At 51.8% G+C, this 14,384-nt stretch overlaps 1 protein-coding gene across 1 annotated transcript; it reads right to left on the reverse strand.

The window, feature by feature from the left end:
* Window positions 1-65: 65 nt before the first annotated feature.
* On the reverse strand, window positions 66-8,507 carry TEX261 (testis expressed 261). Its single transcript, XM_065929492.1, has 6 exons — window positions 8,327-8,507; window positions 7,350-7,429; window positions 6,052-6,205; window positions 4,192-4,259; window positions 3,435-3,537; window positions 66-2,757 (listed from the first exon to the last, which is right to left on the reverse strand). Exons 1-6 carry the CDS (start codon window positions 8,394-8,396, stop codon window positions 2,642-2,644), a joined length of 591 nt encoding a protein of 196 aa, XP_065785564.1. The 5' UTR covers window positions 8,397-8,507; the 3' UTR covers window positions 66-2,641.
* Between the last annotated feature and the right edge of the window lie 5,877 nt (window positions 8,508-14,384).

The raw sequence follows: 14,384 nt of genomic DNA on the forward strand, positions 1-14,384 counted from the left end.
TCCTCCTTCCTCCAAGAAGCTCACCTGGATCCCCTGCTAGCCCCTGTATACATGACTGCAAATCATTCATTAAACAAACATTTATTGAGTACTTTCTATGTGCCAGGTGCCAAGCTAGGCGCTGTTGATACAAAAACTGGACACTCCCTGCCCTCAAGGAGCTTACAGTCTAGTGGGGAGACAGACCAGTCAGCGGGCAGGTAAGACCAGAGTGATCTGTGTGGTGTGCTGGAGGGAGACGGGACATCGAGTTCCTTGGAGGAAGTGAAGTCTAAGTTGAGAACTGACAGAGAAGGTAACCAGGTGAGTAGAATGAAGAAGCAGCAACGGGGCGTTTCTGGATACAGGAGGCTGAAATTCAGAGTGCAAAGTGGCCAGTGACAAGGCCAGACAGGCAAGCAGGAACCAAGCCACCACAAGTCTCACGAGCCATGCTTAGGGGTCTGGACTTTGTCCTGAGGGTAGTGGAGAGCCAGGGAAGGTTGCAAGCCAGACAGAGACTGGATCAACTATGCATTAGAAAGACAACTTCAGCTGTGGGATAGAGAAGCCAGAAGCTGCCACAATAATCCAGGTGAAAGCTGATGACAGTGGGAGTGGCTCAAATAAAGAGATGTTAAGAAGGTAAACTTGACAGTTGTTAGAGATTGGATATCCACGCAGAAAGAGAAACCAGGTGTCTGGTTGGGCTCCTGAGTGATCTTCGGGCCAAAGCAGGCACCCAAAAAAGGCAGGTTTGCAGAGGACAGCAACAAGTGCTACGTGGGCCACAAGATTTGTCTGCGTGCCCAAAGGTAGCAGAACGGTGGTTCAGAGGACCAAAAGGGATGCTGGGGTTGGAGGTCAGCTCTCAAGTCCTTGAAGCCATCAGCAAGGGACAGGCTCCTCCAAGGAACCCATGACAAAACCCTGTACACAGGGTGAGGGGAGGAGCCCACGCTGGCCTAGAAGGAGCAGAGAGGGAGGAGCAGCCACAAAAGGGCTTGGGAAGCCAGCAGTGATGAACCCTGCCCGACGCTGCAGAGACGTAGAAAGAGATGTGAAAAGGGTCCGCTGGACTTAGCACAAGGCCACTGGCAGCTCCTGGAACACGAGCAGTGGAGTGAATGGAGGGGCAAAGCTGCCACTGGGGTGAGAAAGAGAGAGACTGCAAGAGACAGCAAGGCCAGCTGCCGGCCGGCAGTCGGGGACACTGCCTCCAGCGTCCCGGACCTTGTCCTGCCTTGTCTGCACAGGACAGAAGGGGCTGGCACTGAGAGGAGGCCAAAATGGCTGCTCCTCCCCGGGAAAGGGGAGGGCTGGTTATTTTTAAGAGAAAGGGGATACTAAAGCCAAGGAAATGAAGGGCTACGGTGGGACTGGAGGCAGGAGGTAGAAATAAGGTTTGCAAGCACAGAGGTCTTCCCCGTGGCTGAAAGGTACCATGTGTGTGCTGTCCATCTCTGCACCTGCCTGCTTTGCTGTGAGGTATCGGACATGCCGGTAACGGCTCCCATGGGGACTTCGTTCCCACACATACTGCTGAGTCCTTGGAAGGCACTATAGTGGGAGTGCAAGGTCGACAGATGCTGCCCTATGCCCAGGACCTGGACTGTCTTCTTAGAAGACAACCACCTCCCGGGAGCCGTGACCACTCAGAAGAGAGGGCCAGCCCTGTGTGCTTGGAGTGACACACAGCTTCTCCCACCACCCATTTCTTACAAAGCAGGCTGTAGTCCAGGCTGCCTGGAAGCCAATTTTTATTGTTTCTCCTCAAGCCCGAGATAGAAATCAGGCAGAAACCACTCCTCTTCCCTAGGACAAGACTTACAAATAGGATATCATACATGTTCTCCTGAAAAATCTAACCCAGTCCCATACTATCCCCTCTCTGCCCTCAGCCTGGCAGTCACAGAGCCCCAGGGAAAGAAGAGACGGAAGAAGAGAGACAGGGATTAAGAAAGGTTGCCTCCATTTCCACTCCCCATCCCCCCGGTAGGTTCGGCTGCTCATCTCTGTCCCCTTCCCACCATGGGCCACGAGAATGGTCCCTTCGGAAGGGCAAGACCCAAACGTGGAGAAAGAGCCCTGGGTGCAGCAAAGCCAGTCCAGGCGGAAAGTCTGCAGGAAGAAAGATGAACTTTCAGGGTATTAAGGCAAACAGTGCCACCCAGAATCTTTATTCAAATGGGAATCAGCACTTGGACAGAAATCACAGTTCAACAGCAAAAACTTTCTCTTGCAAGTGCTAAGTCACAGCCCCTCCCATGGCCGTCTGCCCACTGGCAGTTATCACTGTCTGCTCTTCAGCTTCATGGCCCTGGCCCTACCTTCCCAGGCTGAGCCAGAACTCCTGACCGATCACAGGAGGGAGCAGGAGGGCCACGGGCTCAGCTTCTGTGCACCCAGGTGGGTGGTGGCCTCCTGGCTAAGCAGGCCCCGACTCCTCCCTGGCAGCCTCTGAGGTCTCAGCCTCCAGCAGTATCAGATCTGACCTGAGCTGAGCCTCCTGAGGAGGGTGGGGATGAGGGCTTCCAGGGGAGTGGAGGGAAGGATGGCCGGGGCTGGAGGAAGGTGCCTTCCAACTCTCGGCCCCCACCCAGTGCAGAGGCCCAGGGGCCTGGCTCTCCGGCTCCTGCGCCAGCATCCCCTCCCCAGGGGGTCAGTATATCTTCTGCCGACTGGGTAGAATGGCCTCTTTGATGAATGAGAAGACAACCAGGATCCCTAAGCGTTTGCCCCGCTTGCCTTTGGTGAAGTAATTGGAGACCACGTCATCTGTGGAGACACAGGCAGGGAGGTGAGAGTGTGTGTGTGTCTGTGGCTGTGTGTGTCTGTGTGTGTGAGTACACAGTGCTGCCCACCCAGAATTCAAGTGTGTGTCTGTGTGTGTTTGTGTGTCTGTGGCTGTGTGTGTGTGTGTTTGTATATCTGTGGCTATGTGTGTGTCTGTGTGTCTGTGGCTGTGTGTGTCTATGTGTGTTTGTGTGTGGCTGTGTGTGTCTGTGGCTGTGTGTGTTTGTGTGTCTGTCTGTGGCTGTGTGTGTCTGTGGCTCTGTGTGTGTCTGTGGCTGTGTGTGTCTGTGGCTATGTGTCTGTGTGTGTGGCTGTGTGTGTTTGTGTGTCTGTGGCTGTGTGTGTGTCTGTGTGTGTGTGTGTGTGGCTGTGTGTGTCTGTGGCTGTGTGTGTTTGTGTGTCTGTGTCTGTGGCTGTGTGTGTCTGTGGCTGTGTGGCTGTGTGTGTGGCTGTGTGTGTTTGTGTGTCTGTGTGTGTATCTGTGGCTGTGTGTGTCTGTGTGTGTGTCTGTGTCAGTGTCTGTGGCTGTGTGTGTGTGTGAGTACAGTGCTGCCCACCCAGAATTCAAGTGTCTCTCTCTCAGGGTGGGCTCTGCTCCCTCGGCAGCTCAGGCCTTGGTGGTGTCCTCCCACCGTGACCCCTTCCCGCCCGCTTCTCACCTCCTGGCTGCATGGTGGAGGGCAGGACGTTCTCCCCAGCCGAGAGTGACACGAAGAACGCGAACGGGATTATCCACAGACAGAAGGTGAAATAGGCCAGGACCTGGCAACAGAGACACTGAGAAGATGGTGCCCGGGTGGCGAGGCTGGCCCAGGAGTGGCCACCGTGTATCTCAGAAGGGCGGCCGAGGGCACACGGACGGCCCCACGTGGGCTCTCTGAAGGGGACCGGGGCCCAGGAAGCAGAGACAGGACAGCCCCAGACATGGAGACTCAGTGGGGAAAGGTGGAGACTGAAGATGACCACGATTCAGGCCAAAACCCTGGATCCTGGTCACCAGAACAAGCAACTCCTCAACCGAAGGATGTAGATGGAAGGCAAAACCATGACCAACTCGTATCTCCTGGAAAAGTGACCTTGTTCTTCTCCAGGGTTCAAACTAGAGCAGCAGGGTTCAAGGCTGTGGCCCAGCCTTGCCCTGTGAGGTTGGCATCAGACCAGGTCACCCCTCGCCCCTTCCTGACTTAGGATGTCAGGCTGGGATCCTGGGAGACCCAGTGGCCTTCTTCCTCAGCCAAAGGGTCCCTGCTCCTCATGCTCACAGCTTTCTAAAATCATCGATATTATTATTTTTTAATGTGTTATTCCTGAATAGTCTCAGTTTCAAATCACAGCCAAATTCACAAAGAAATCACACAAATCCCCTTTACCCCCATTGTCTGTTAGTAGTCTGAGGACATACTGAAGACTTCTTACCTCTGAGAAAGGATAATATTCCTCTGCAAAAAACTGAAACGCTAGGTAATGATTCACCACCACTAGCCCTGTTGAGGGAATGAAGAGTCAGTCAGTCTCAGGGATGACATAAAATAGACTTTTAGCCTTCACAAGGCCCCGGAGGTCGGAAGCCAAGTCTTGGTCCTGACTCTACACACGACCCAGAGTGCAGCTTGGGCCAAGCACGCTGCTCCCCAGCACTCAGTCTCCCATCTGTTAAAATGAAAGAACGAGCCCCCCTCTGCCCACTGCCGAGTGCACGTGTGAGTTACATTAGAAGTGGATAAAAAACTCCTTGAATGTCACAGAAATGAGACTTCAGTGCTACACAGCCCAAAGCACCGTGCCAAATGACTTGGTCTAGAGCGGTCGTGAGTCCTGAAGAGAGCGCTGCACGGGCGGTGGGGGAGGCAGAAGGGGCTCCTGTGTCCAGGAGGAGGCGCCACAGACAGAGGCTCTCACTCCTCAGGAATAAAGGGCACCATCTGCTGGATGCTTTGCGCTGCAGTCTCAGGATTCCTCAAAGTTCCGGGGACGGGGGTCTCTCCTTATCCTGCCCCAGGGTAAAGCTGGCTAATCTGAACTGGTATGTTCTGCATCCCCACACACCTCCTTCATGTGCAGCCAGATTCAGACAGATCCTGGGGGGACCCGCTGCTCAGACATAGGCATTCCTGTTGTGGTGAAGTGAAGGGTAGACATCCCCTCAAACCCAACACCCCTCACATATACCTCGCCGGCAACAGCACGGGTCCGTCCTCTTTTCTCCTCTCTTGCCACTCCCCTTCTACAGCAGGGACAACATCTCTGCCATGCCTAGCCATGCTCTAGGGCAAGGGCTTGCTGGAAGACAGCATGGTGTCCCGTGCCCACAGACCTTCAGAAAAACTCTCCCGGGCAAGTTGAGGGAGTGACAATGAGAAGCCAAGGGAGCGTGCTACTGTAGGTGGGGCTGGGGGGAGTGGAGAGCACCCTCCCACCCAGGAAGATTCAAGAGGGGCATAGGATCCTAGGAAGGACACCTCACACCAACCCCCACAGAACAAATCTTTCAGCGGAATCAAACCAAGGCACTCAGTCCTGGCCTGAACACCATGCCCTCCTGTGAATGACGGTTTCCTTCCAGGTTCTCTCACAGAAATAGAAAAGTAACTCTAAGAAACCCCAATTCCATCTGACATCTTGACAAAAGGCTATGACGACCAGTAACAACTGAAGGGAGAAAAGGCAATCCTGGTAACCAGATTCCGTCTAGAACCTTTCCCAGAAATAACTAGAGCATCTATGTGCCGAATGACTTTCCCAAGTATCATTGAAAAGATGAAGACGCTAAGGTCAGAATGGGGAACTGACTCCCCGGGGCCAGAAACTGGTGGCATAGCAAAGGCAGGAAGGCCAGGGTCCTCCAAACACATTTGTCAGCCCCAAGGCAGCTGTCTGCAGGGAGACCCACAGCCCCATGAAGCGCACCTTAATCAGAACTCACAGCCAGACGACTGGATGGGGCGCTGCCTGCAGGCCAGGGAAAGGCTTTGGGCTTTTCCTGGCCAAGTGGTTTCTTAAGGGCTGTAACTACTCAGCCAACCCACTTCTTTTCCCTTCTCGAATCCTTCAAACCCCACCTGCCCCAGGAAAGCCGTCCCTCTCTGAGCATCCCAGTCCTCCAAATTCTAGTCACTAGAGCCAGTGTGGGCTGCCGGGTCCTCACGTGAGAGCTCCGACCTCCAACCGGCCTGGCCTCCTGGAGGACCTCAGTGGTCTGCCTCCCCCTTTGGTGCCGTAGACGGAGAGGGCACATCCCACCACCTCAGCTGGCCCTCCCACTCTGTCCCCGCTCACCGCACGATAGGATGAAGTTAGGTGAGGTCAGCATGATGAAGGGGAAGGTCTGGAGGAGGCCAAAGTAGACAAGGTTGGTGAAGAGGCCCACGCCAATCATGTAGGTGGGGAAGCGCTCAAAAACGTAGAGGCCAACCAGCACAGCTGTGGAGAACTGAAACAGAGGCACACGGTGTGGGGAGCGTCTTCCAGGCAGCCTTCCTGGACTCACTAACCCCTAGCCTACGCAGGGCAACACTGTTTTCATGCTTGTCTTTCCTTGTTTCATAGCCACAGTTCTGACCTCCCCGACTAGCCTCTTGGCTCCCAAAGGGCAGCTCTTTTTAATCCCAAAGTTTGTTTGACAGCACGCCACAGTAAGAAAAACAGCTTACACTGTGACCCCAACACACATACATACATGTGATCAAAGTTCAGATTTCAATTCTAGTTTTTTCCATCCCCCCCTTTTTTTAATGCTGATAATGACCTGGTGAATTGATTGCACAACCCAATAATGAATCACACCTGCAGTTTGAAAAACAGTTCTGAAAGACTTGTAGTTGTCAGGGCATAACAAGTGGCAGGCAGTTAGCTGAATGAAGGACTGACTCCTGTATCAACACCTATGAGCTGGGTCCCTGAACCCAGGGCTGAGAGCTATGGTCTTGTTTCCACCATTGACTCCCTACCCCAGGTCATGCCCAGAGAGAATGTGGCTGCTGACAGCAGGTGATTTGAGAGGCGGTGGACCCCTCCGGTTCAAATATGCCTCCAGCCCCTTCTCAGCCTCTCCTGCCGCTGCAGAAACCACCAGCAGTCTCTCCTGTGGCTTTGACATTGACGGCAAGGATTGTATCTTCAGGAAGAGAAGCCTTCCATGAGCCCTGAGCAGGGCAGGGCCTGTGCCAGGGACGGTGTCTCCCTCTTAGAACAAGTCACTTTGTCCAACAACTACTCAAAACTGTCCTTAAGGTTCCTCTCAGTTCTAAATGCTGTGAACAGAGCAAGGGACTAAGACCACTGAAGACAAAGGCAAAGCCATGATCCTGGCAACACAGAACAGGCACTTGGCTCTCACCGTAAGGAACCGAGAACAAGGCCTGCAGTGAAGCAATGCCACTGGGGAAGGAAGCTCCGGAAGACCTAGGCCCAGGTGAGTAGACCCAGGGGACCAGGTACAGGGGAGGGAGGTGGGGGATGGTACCCTCAGGAAACAGCAAGGTCAGAGGTCTCATCACCCACGCCAAACTTTCCCCACTTTCTCCTTTTGAGGCAGGTCAAGAGTGAGGGGGATCCTGGGGAAAGCTGTCACTTACCCAGATCATGTATTTTATGATCCTGCTGGTTGCAACTGTGTATTCTTCTATCAATTCGGCCAGGTAATAAAGTCCAGCGGCTGGAGGCGGGGAGGAGAGCAAGGCAAGCAGGGAGAACATTAGCCAGGGTCACTCCCACCATCCTGATCAGCCCTCTATCTGCAGCTAGGTCCCACCCAACCTTTCATGAGTCCATGAGGCAAGGAACAAACCAAACAACCCGTGCGTTGCCCTCCCAAGTCATGAGTAAAACTTTGTCAAGGCAACTAAGGAGAGATTTCATAAAAGTGAATGAAAACCCGTATTTGGTGCCTCAGCACAAAACCTAACCTCTGGCCCATAAAAGGGAATTTCTTTCACAGGTGCTGGGCTGAGAGCTGAGCACACTACAAGACAGAAAGGTCCCTTCCCTGACCCAACTTTGGTGGGGGGGGGGGGGGGCGGTTGAGTAGTAATGGAATCAGACGATCCCAGTGTGACAGGTGCAGAAGTATTAGGGGAAGTACAGGGCGCGGCTGGACCATCAGACCTCATAAGGAGGGCTTCTCGGAGGAGGTGAGATCTCAGCTGGGATCAACAGGAGGAACTAGCCAGGAGGGGAAAGCGTGTCAGAGAGAGTAGGAAGCACGAAGGGCCAGAGGCGAAAGGGCGGCGGTAGGGGTAGGGGAAAGTTCGGCGCGGCCGGCTCTGCGAGGACGGGCGCGACAGCGGTTGGCGGTGCGCGGGCAAGGGGCACCTGAGGCAGCCTCTCCCGGGCACCGCTGGGGTGGACTCTGTGACTCCTGGAAGGACCCGCGGTCAGCTAGGCTGCTGGGGCCAGGAGGAGAAGCAGGACCAGGCGGGACAGGAGGGGGCTGCGAAGGCGGGAGGGCCGGGCGGGGGTCTCGCCGGTCGCCCCGGCGCCCTCGTGATGCGACCCCCGGCGGGCACAGATGCCGGAGCGGGAGCCCGCGCGGGGCCGGGTCGCGCACTCTCACCGACGGCCAGCGTGATGAAGGCCACCTGGATGAAGAGCGACAGCCAACTCAGCACGTACATGAACCACATGGCGCCCCCGCCCCGCCCGCCCCCGACCACCGGGACGGGCCTGCGCGCTCCGGTTCGGGCGACAAGGGGCCGCCGCCACCGTCGCCGCGTCCCCGCCCCGCGGACGGTCGTGCGCCGCCGCCGAGAGCAGCCCGGCCCGAGAGCCGCCCTCGGCCGGGACAAGACTAGCGCCGCCTGCCGGCGCGGAGGGCCAACCGCTGCTGCCCCCAGCGGCGCGCCCCCGCGGACCGCCAGGCTCCCGGGGCTGCACCAAAAAGATCCTCTATGCAACCCGGGACAAGGCGCTAGTACCGGAGCTTGAAAGGTAACTTCCGGCCCCTCCCTGTGCACTCCTGCGTCAGCCTGGAGCTTGATCTCGGGCCTCCCAACCCCTCCCCAGCAGCCTCGGACCAGAAGCCTCCAGGCAGGTTGCCCAGGGCTTTCTTTTGCTCCTGCAGGTAAAAGGAACAAAATTCTCGAGTGCCAGGCAGTGTGCTAAAGGCTAGGCTGTAGGTTCAGGATGGAAATTAATCTGATCCCAGGAAAGTTACTTTGCCTCAGGTTGTACCTCTACAAGTGGCACAGGTAGAAACTGGGGCATCTTTGATTAGCCATCCTGAAGCCTAACTCTCCCTCTCTGTTGATTTTGTCCGTTAGGTGCTGAATGCATTTACTCCACCTCTGGAAGAGCTAACTGAGGGGCCGCAGAGAGCAGGGCAGCCCATCAAGAAGTCCCCCATCTAGTGGCGGAGGCAGGCATGCAAAGATAAGGAATGTATACGGGGCCTCTGGTATGTTTCTTATCAGAACATTTTTCATGCATAAAAATAAATACATATTCCTCAAAAAATTAAACAGAATTACCATGTTATCAAGAAATTCCACTCCATGGTATATACCCAGAAGTACTGAAAGTACTCTTGAGAGTACCTTGGACTAGGAGGAGATCAAACCAGTCAATCCTAAAGAAAACCAGTCCTGAATATTCATTGGAAGGACTGATACTGAAGCTGAAGCTCCAATACTTTGGCCACCTGATGCGAAGAACTGACTCCTTAGAAAAGACCCTGATGCTGGGAAAGACTGAAGGCAGGAGGAGAAGGGGACAACAGAGGATGATATGGTTGGACTTCATGGACATGAGTTTGAAAGGCAAGCTCTGGGAGTTAGTGATGAACAGGGAATCCTGGTATGCTGCAGTCCATGGGGTCACAAAGAGTCGGACACGACTGAGCGACTGAACTGAACTGAACTGATTCAAGGTAGAGATCCAAAGAAATATTTGCACACTCATGTTCATAACATTATTCACTATAGCCTAAAGATGGAAAGAAAATAATTCAACAGATGAATGGATAAACAAACTGGTACATGCATACAATGGAGTATTATTCAGCCTTAAAGAACAGGGAATTCTGACACATGCTACAATATGAATCTTGAGGACATTATGCTAAGTGAAATAAGCCAGCCACAAAAGGACAAATATTGTATGATTCCACTTACCTGAGGTATCTAAAGTAATCAAATTCATAGGGACAGAAAGGAGAATGGTGGTTGGTTGGAGGGGGAAGGGACAGTGGGTGAAAGGAGTTACTGTTTGATGGTACAGAATTTCTGTTTGGGAAGATGAGAAAATTCTGGAAATGACTGGTAGTGATGCGTGCATGACACTGTGAATATACCTAATGCCACTGATCCGTACCCTTAACAAGTTTCAAATGGTAAATTTTGTGTTATGTATAGTTTACCATGAATAAAAAATACGTAAGATTACAAAGCAAAAAAATTCACTGAAATACAGATATCAAAATATTTTAGATAGCTGTGTGATATAGTCATATATATATGACTTCCCTGATGGCTCAGTGGTAAAGAATCTGCCTGTAATGCAGGAGCCACAGGAGATGCAGGTTTGATCCCTGGGTTAGGAAGATCCCTGGAGAAGGGAATGGCAGCCCACTCCAGTTTTCTTCCCTAGAGAATCCCATGGACAGAGGAGCCTGGTGGGTTACAGTTCATAGGGTCACAAAGAGTCAGACACAACTGAAGTGACTTAGCACACAGCACACACACACACACACACACACACACACACACACACGCTTCTTTATGAATGCATAACATAACCCATTCTAACAGAACGTCTAGTAACTACCTGCCTGTGACATAATAAGAAATATATATATATATTCAGTCTCTGCCCACAGTTCCTGACACAGTACTCCTAAGTTCCTTGGAATTTCCTGAGTGATAGAAGCATCTTTTGTTCTAATGAGGGACTCTTGGTGAGCTCCTGATTAGCTTTAGGATGGGGGCTGGTCACCAGATTGGAAGTTTGGAACTTTTTTTCTTTTTTTGACCACGTTGCTTGACTTGGTGGGATTTTAGTTCCCCAACTAAAAGGATCGAACCAGAGGCCTCTGCAGTGAGAGCTCGGACCTCCAGGGAATTCCCTGGAAGCTTGGAACTTTGAATCCTATCCTCTGTCCGGCAGGATGGGGAGCAGGGCTGGAGATTGAGTTAATAATCATGAGGAAGCCTCCATAAAAATCTCTAAAGAATAGGGTTCAGAATGGTGAGCACACCCACCTGAGGGGAGGGTGGTGCACCCCAACACCCTGAGGACAAGATCCTGGACTCAGTCCCATCAGACCCCACTCTTCATATGGCTGTTCATCTCTGCCCTTTATAATGTCCTTTATGATAAACTGGGAGACATAAGTAAATGTTTCTGGGCTTGGTGAGCCACTGTAGGAAATTATCCAATCTGAGGTGGGGTATGTGGGACCCTTAGTTTTGCAGCCAAGTTGAACAGAAATGTGGTACCACAGGGACCCATGATTGTGACTGAATCTGAACTGAAGGAAGTGCAGTGGGACCAAGGTCTTAAAGCTGTGGAGTCTGACAATAACTCCAGGTAGATAGTCTCAGAATTGAATGCAATTGTAGGCACCCAGTTTGTGTCCAGAGAGTCACAAAATTGATGTGCAGAAAAAACTCACATGTTTGGTGTCAGAGTGTGGTGAGTAAAGAAACCGTTTTCCTTTACTACCACAATGACAGAGGAGGGATGAGTGTAAATATTTTCAAAATATCTTCAACCAGATAAGATGAGAAAGTCACAGATATTGCCAATTCTTGTGAATGTGTTGGCTGCATTCATAATGGAAGGAAATGTTAAATTTCTGTTGACCTTAGTGTAAATAAAGGGAGTTTTTTTCCCATCCAGGTTTCTAGAGTCCTCCAGTTTTGTCTCCCTGAATTTTATATCTGCTGACTTCTAAGGAGTCCCCACGCCCCTGGTTAAGAATTTCTGAGGGCTGTGTATAAGAAGTGTGACCGGTGTGCTTATTTACAATGCTCTTCACTGCAGCACTAGGAGAGACTGAGAACAACCTAAATGTTCATTAATAGGAAACTGGACAAGTACGTTTTGGTACATTCTAAAGCATAGCCATAGAAACAATCGAGACTGTTCTCTATGTACCCGTATAGGAGGATCCCCTTTTGAAAAAAGCGAAAGAATAAGGAGAAAGAATCTGCATAGATATTTCTTTATATGGACTATCTCTGGAAGAGTCCATTTGAAAATGGTCACGTTGCTTGCTTCCTAGACAAAGAGAGAGGAGCTGGGTTCAAGAGTAAGAGAGGGCGTTTCCTGCATGTCTTTTTAAATGCTTAAAGTACTGAACTATGTAAATATATGTAACTGTATCACCTATTTATAAATTAAATGTAAAATGTAAATGTCTGTATGCTGGACCTGCTGGGATGCCTCGAGTTGTCTGTCCTTACTCAGTTTCTTTGTGAGAAAAGCATATGGTGCCTTACAAGTGAGTGAGCTAGCCTTGGATCAAGTGACCTTCCTCCTGATGGGCCCAATAGGGGAGCTTCCTGGTCAAGTCTTTTCTGTTGGATACTTTGTATTTGAGACACAGAAGTATCAGTGAGTAGAAGTACAATAAAATCTCAATTGATCTTAGTTTTTATTTTCCTGAGCATTATCCTCCCAAGGAAGGAGGAAAATATAATAAAGTATCCCCCCCATTCCTCCCCAGAATTGTAGATAAGGGAAACATGAGGCTGGACAAGGTTAAGGGCATTCTGATGACTGATCCAGGACTGTTATTCACAGCTGGGCATTTTTACTTCCCTACAGTCTTAAAGCCAAAACTGGCACCTGGTGAGGACTCACGTTTCCTCTGGATAACAGGAAGAAACTAGGATTTCCCAACAACGCAGAGCAGGGCTCAAGGAGGCTCTTTGGGACCAGTGCTTAGGCAGGAGCTCACCAGAATGTTAAAAACAAAACAAAACAAAACAAAAAAAACAGCCGCTCTTGAAGTAGAAATGCAAGGAAGCAGAAGGGCTCTCATGCTCAATTCAGGGAACCCAAGAGTGAAAAGATTTGTAGAGTCAAAGGTTTATCGATTTACATATTGACAGACCTTGGTAACTTCATACATTTTTACCAATGTTACACAGACTCCTTTAACTTTTACTGATTCACTAACTCATATTGCTACTATTTGATGCCTGGGAGTATGGGAATGGATTCCCATATATCTCATGAGGCTGTCCTAGGGGAACTAGACAGCAGGTGGATCTATTCTCAGAAAACCATCCCTAATTTTTGTTTCTTTTTATAGTTTCTATAAATGCACTCTAGTGCATATAGTGTTCTTAGTCTGTGCCAGACACTGTTCTAGGTGATTTGTATGTTTTAACCCATTTAACACTCACATCTACCCATCTCCGTTTTACAGATGAGAAAGCGAGGGAGGAGTTTCAGAGCCTCACCTACCGTCTCAGGGCTAGTACTTGAGAAGCTGGTGTTTGAATCTGGACAGTCTGGCTCCAGAGCCACATGGTTTTGTCTGGCCTCTTAAAGCAACCTGCCTTTGCTGTCAGGGTGTTTCTGCCTGCCTGGTCGTGGGCTGGCCACTGCCTGTCTTCCGGCAGGCTGCCTGGTCCCCCGGCCCCGCCTCTTGTCCTTCTACATTGATCCTAGTAGGAGGTAATGAATACCAAGGGCGGTTCTGACTTTGACCACCTCTGTTCACCTCTGGTCCCCTCCAGCGTCTCACTAACTAACCTCCCACTCTCGTGCCATCACACCTGCACCACACCCAAGGCTAGGGACTGGCTTTAGTGGGTTCTGCGGTCCTCGTGTCTGTGTGGCTGGGGCCTGATCACCCCTCCGCGCTGGGAAGGGCCAGGAAAGGCTGGGGGTGCAGCTCGAGTTCCCCTGGCCTGGCTGTGGCAGCTAGAGGAGCTGAGCGGACCAAAGCCAGGGCTAGCTCGATGGAGAGCCAGCTCACAAACACACTACACACACACACACACACACACACACACACTCACACACACACACAGTTGGAGACAGGGGCTACATCTGCACCCGGGCCTCTGCTGCCCCTGCCTGGCTTGGCTACAATGGCTGTCGTGTGAGGGACACCGTGAAGTCAGAGATAGGCAGGGCCAGGCTGGAGACCCAGGCCCCTCTTCCCTGCCCGTCCTCTCATCCTGCTGTGAGCTCTCTCCTGGCCAGTCCCCCACCCCAGAGAGGCACAGAGTCAGGGGTGGAACAACTTAAGGGCATGTGCCACCCATCCCACTCCATGTGTTACATGCAGGGTCTTCACGTGATGGCCCCTCTCTAAGGGGCCCACACCCAAGAGGAAAACTTCTCCTGGGATGGTCCATGTAGTCAGGAGGCTTATTCTTTGGCACCTCACCTCTCAGGCCTAGGTTCTGCAGCAGATCAGCCAGAGCAAAATTCTAGGAAGAGAGAAACCACAAACAGTGAAAAACAATGGCCAGTCCTACGTCTGCATAATCTACAGGCTCACACAATCTAGGCCTCCCGACCCTGTTTCTCTGCTTTGCGTCTGCCGCATCCCCCACCCCCACCGCTGCACCCCCCCAACCCTTTCCCCACCCAAGCAGCTGCCCCGGTGTTCCTGGAACTCCTCCCCATCCCTGTCACCTGCCTGGGGCCCCAAC

This window comes from Muntiacus reevesi, chromosome 3, assembly GCF_963930625.1.
Source record: "Muntiacus reevesi chromosome 3, mMunRee1.1, whole genome shotgun sequence".
In the NCBI taxonomy this organism is placed as follows: domain Eukaryota; kingdom Metazoa; phylum Chordata; class Mammalia; order Artiodactyla; family Cervidae; genus Muntiacus; species Muntiacus reevesi.

Bases quoted from the DNA above. Each gene is read 5' to 3' on its own strand.
- TEX261 (XM_065929492.1), bottom strand. From the start codon at position 8,396: ATGTGGTTCATGTACGTGCTGAGTTGGCTGTCGCTCTTCATCCAGGTG. The intron at 7,430-8,326 runs GTGAGAGTGCGC...CCCCGCCTCCAG, and splicing joins CTTCATCACGCTGGCCGTCG to CCGCTGGACTTTATTACCTG. The intron at 2,758-3,434 runs GTGAGAAGCGGG...GTGTCTCCACAG, and splicing joins CTCCACCATGCAGCCAGGAG to ATGACGTGGTCTCCAATTAC.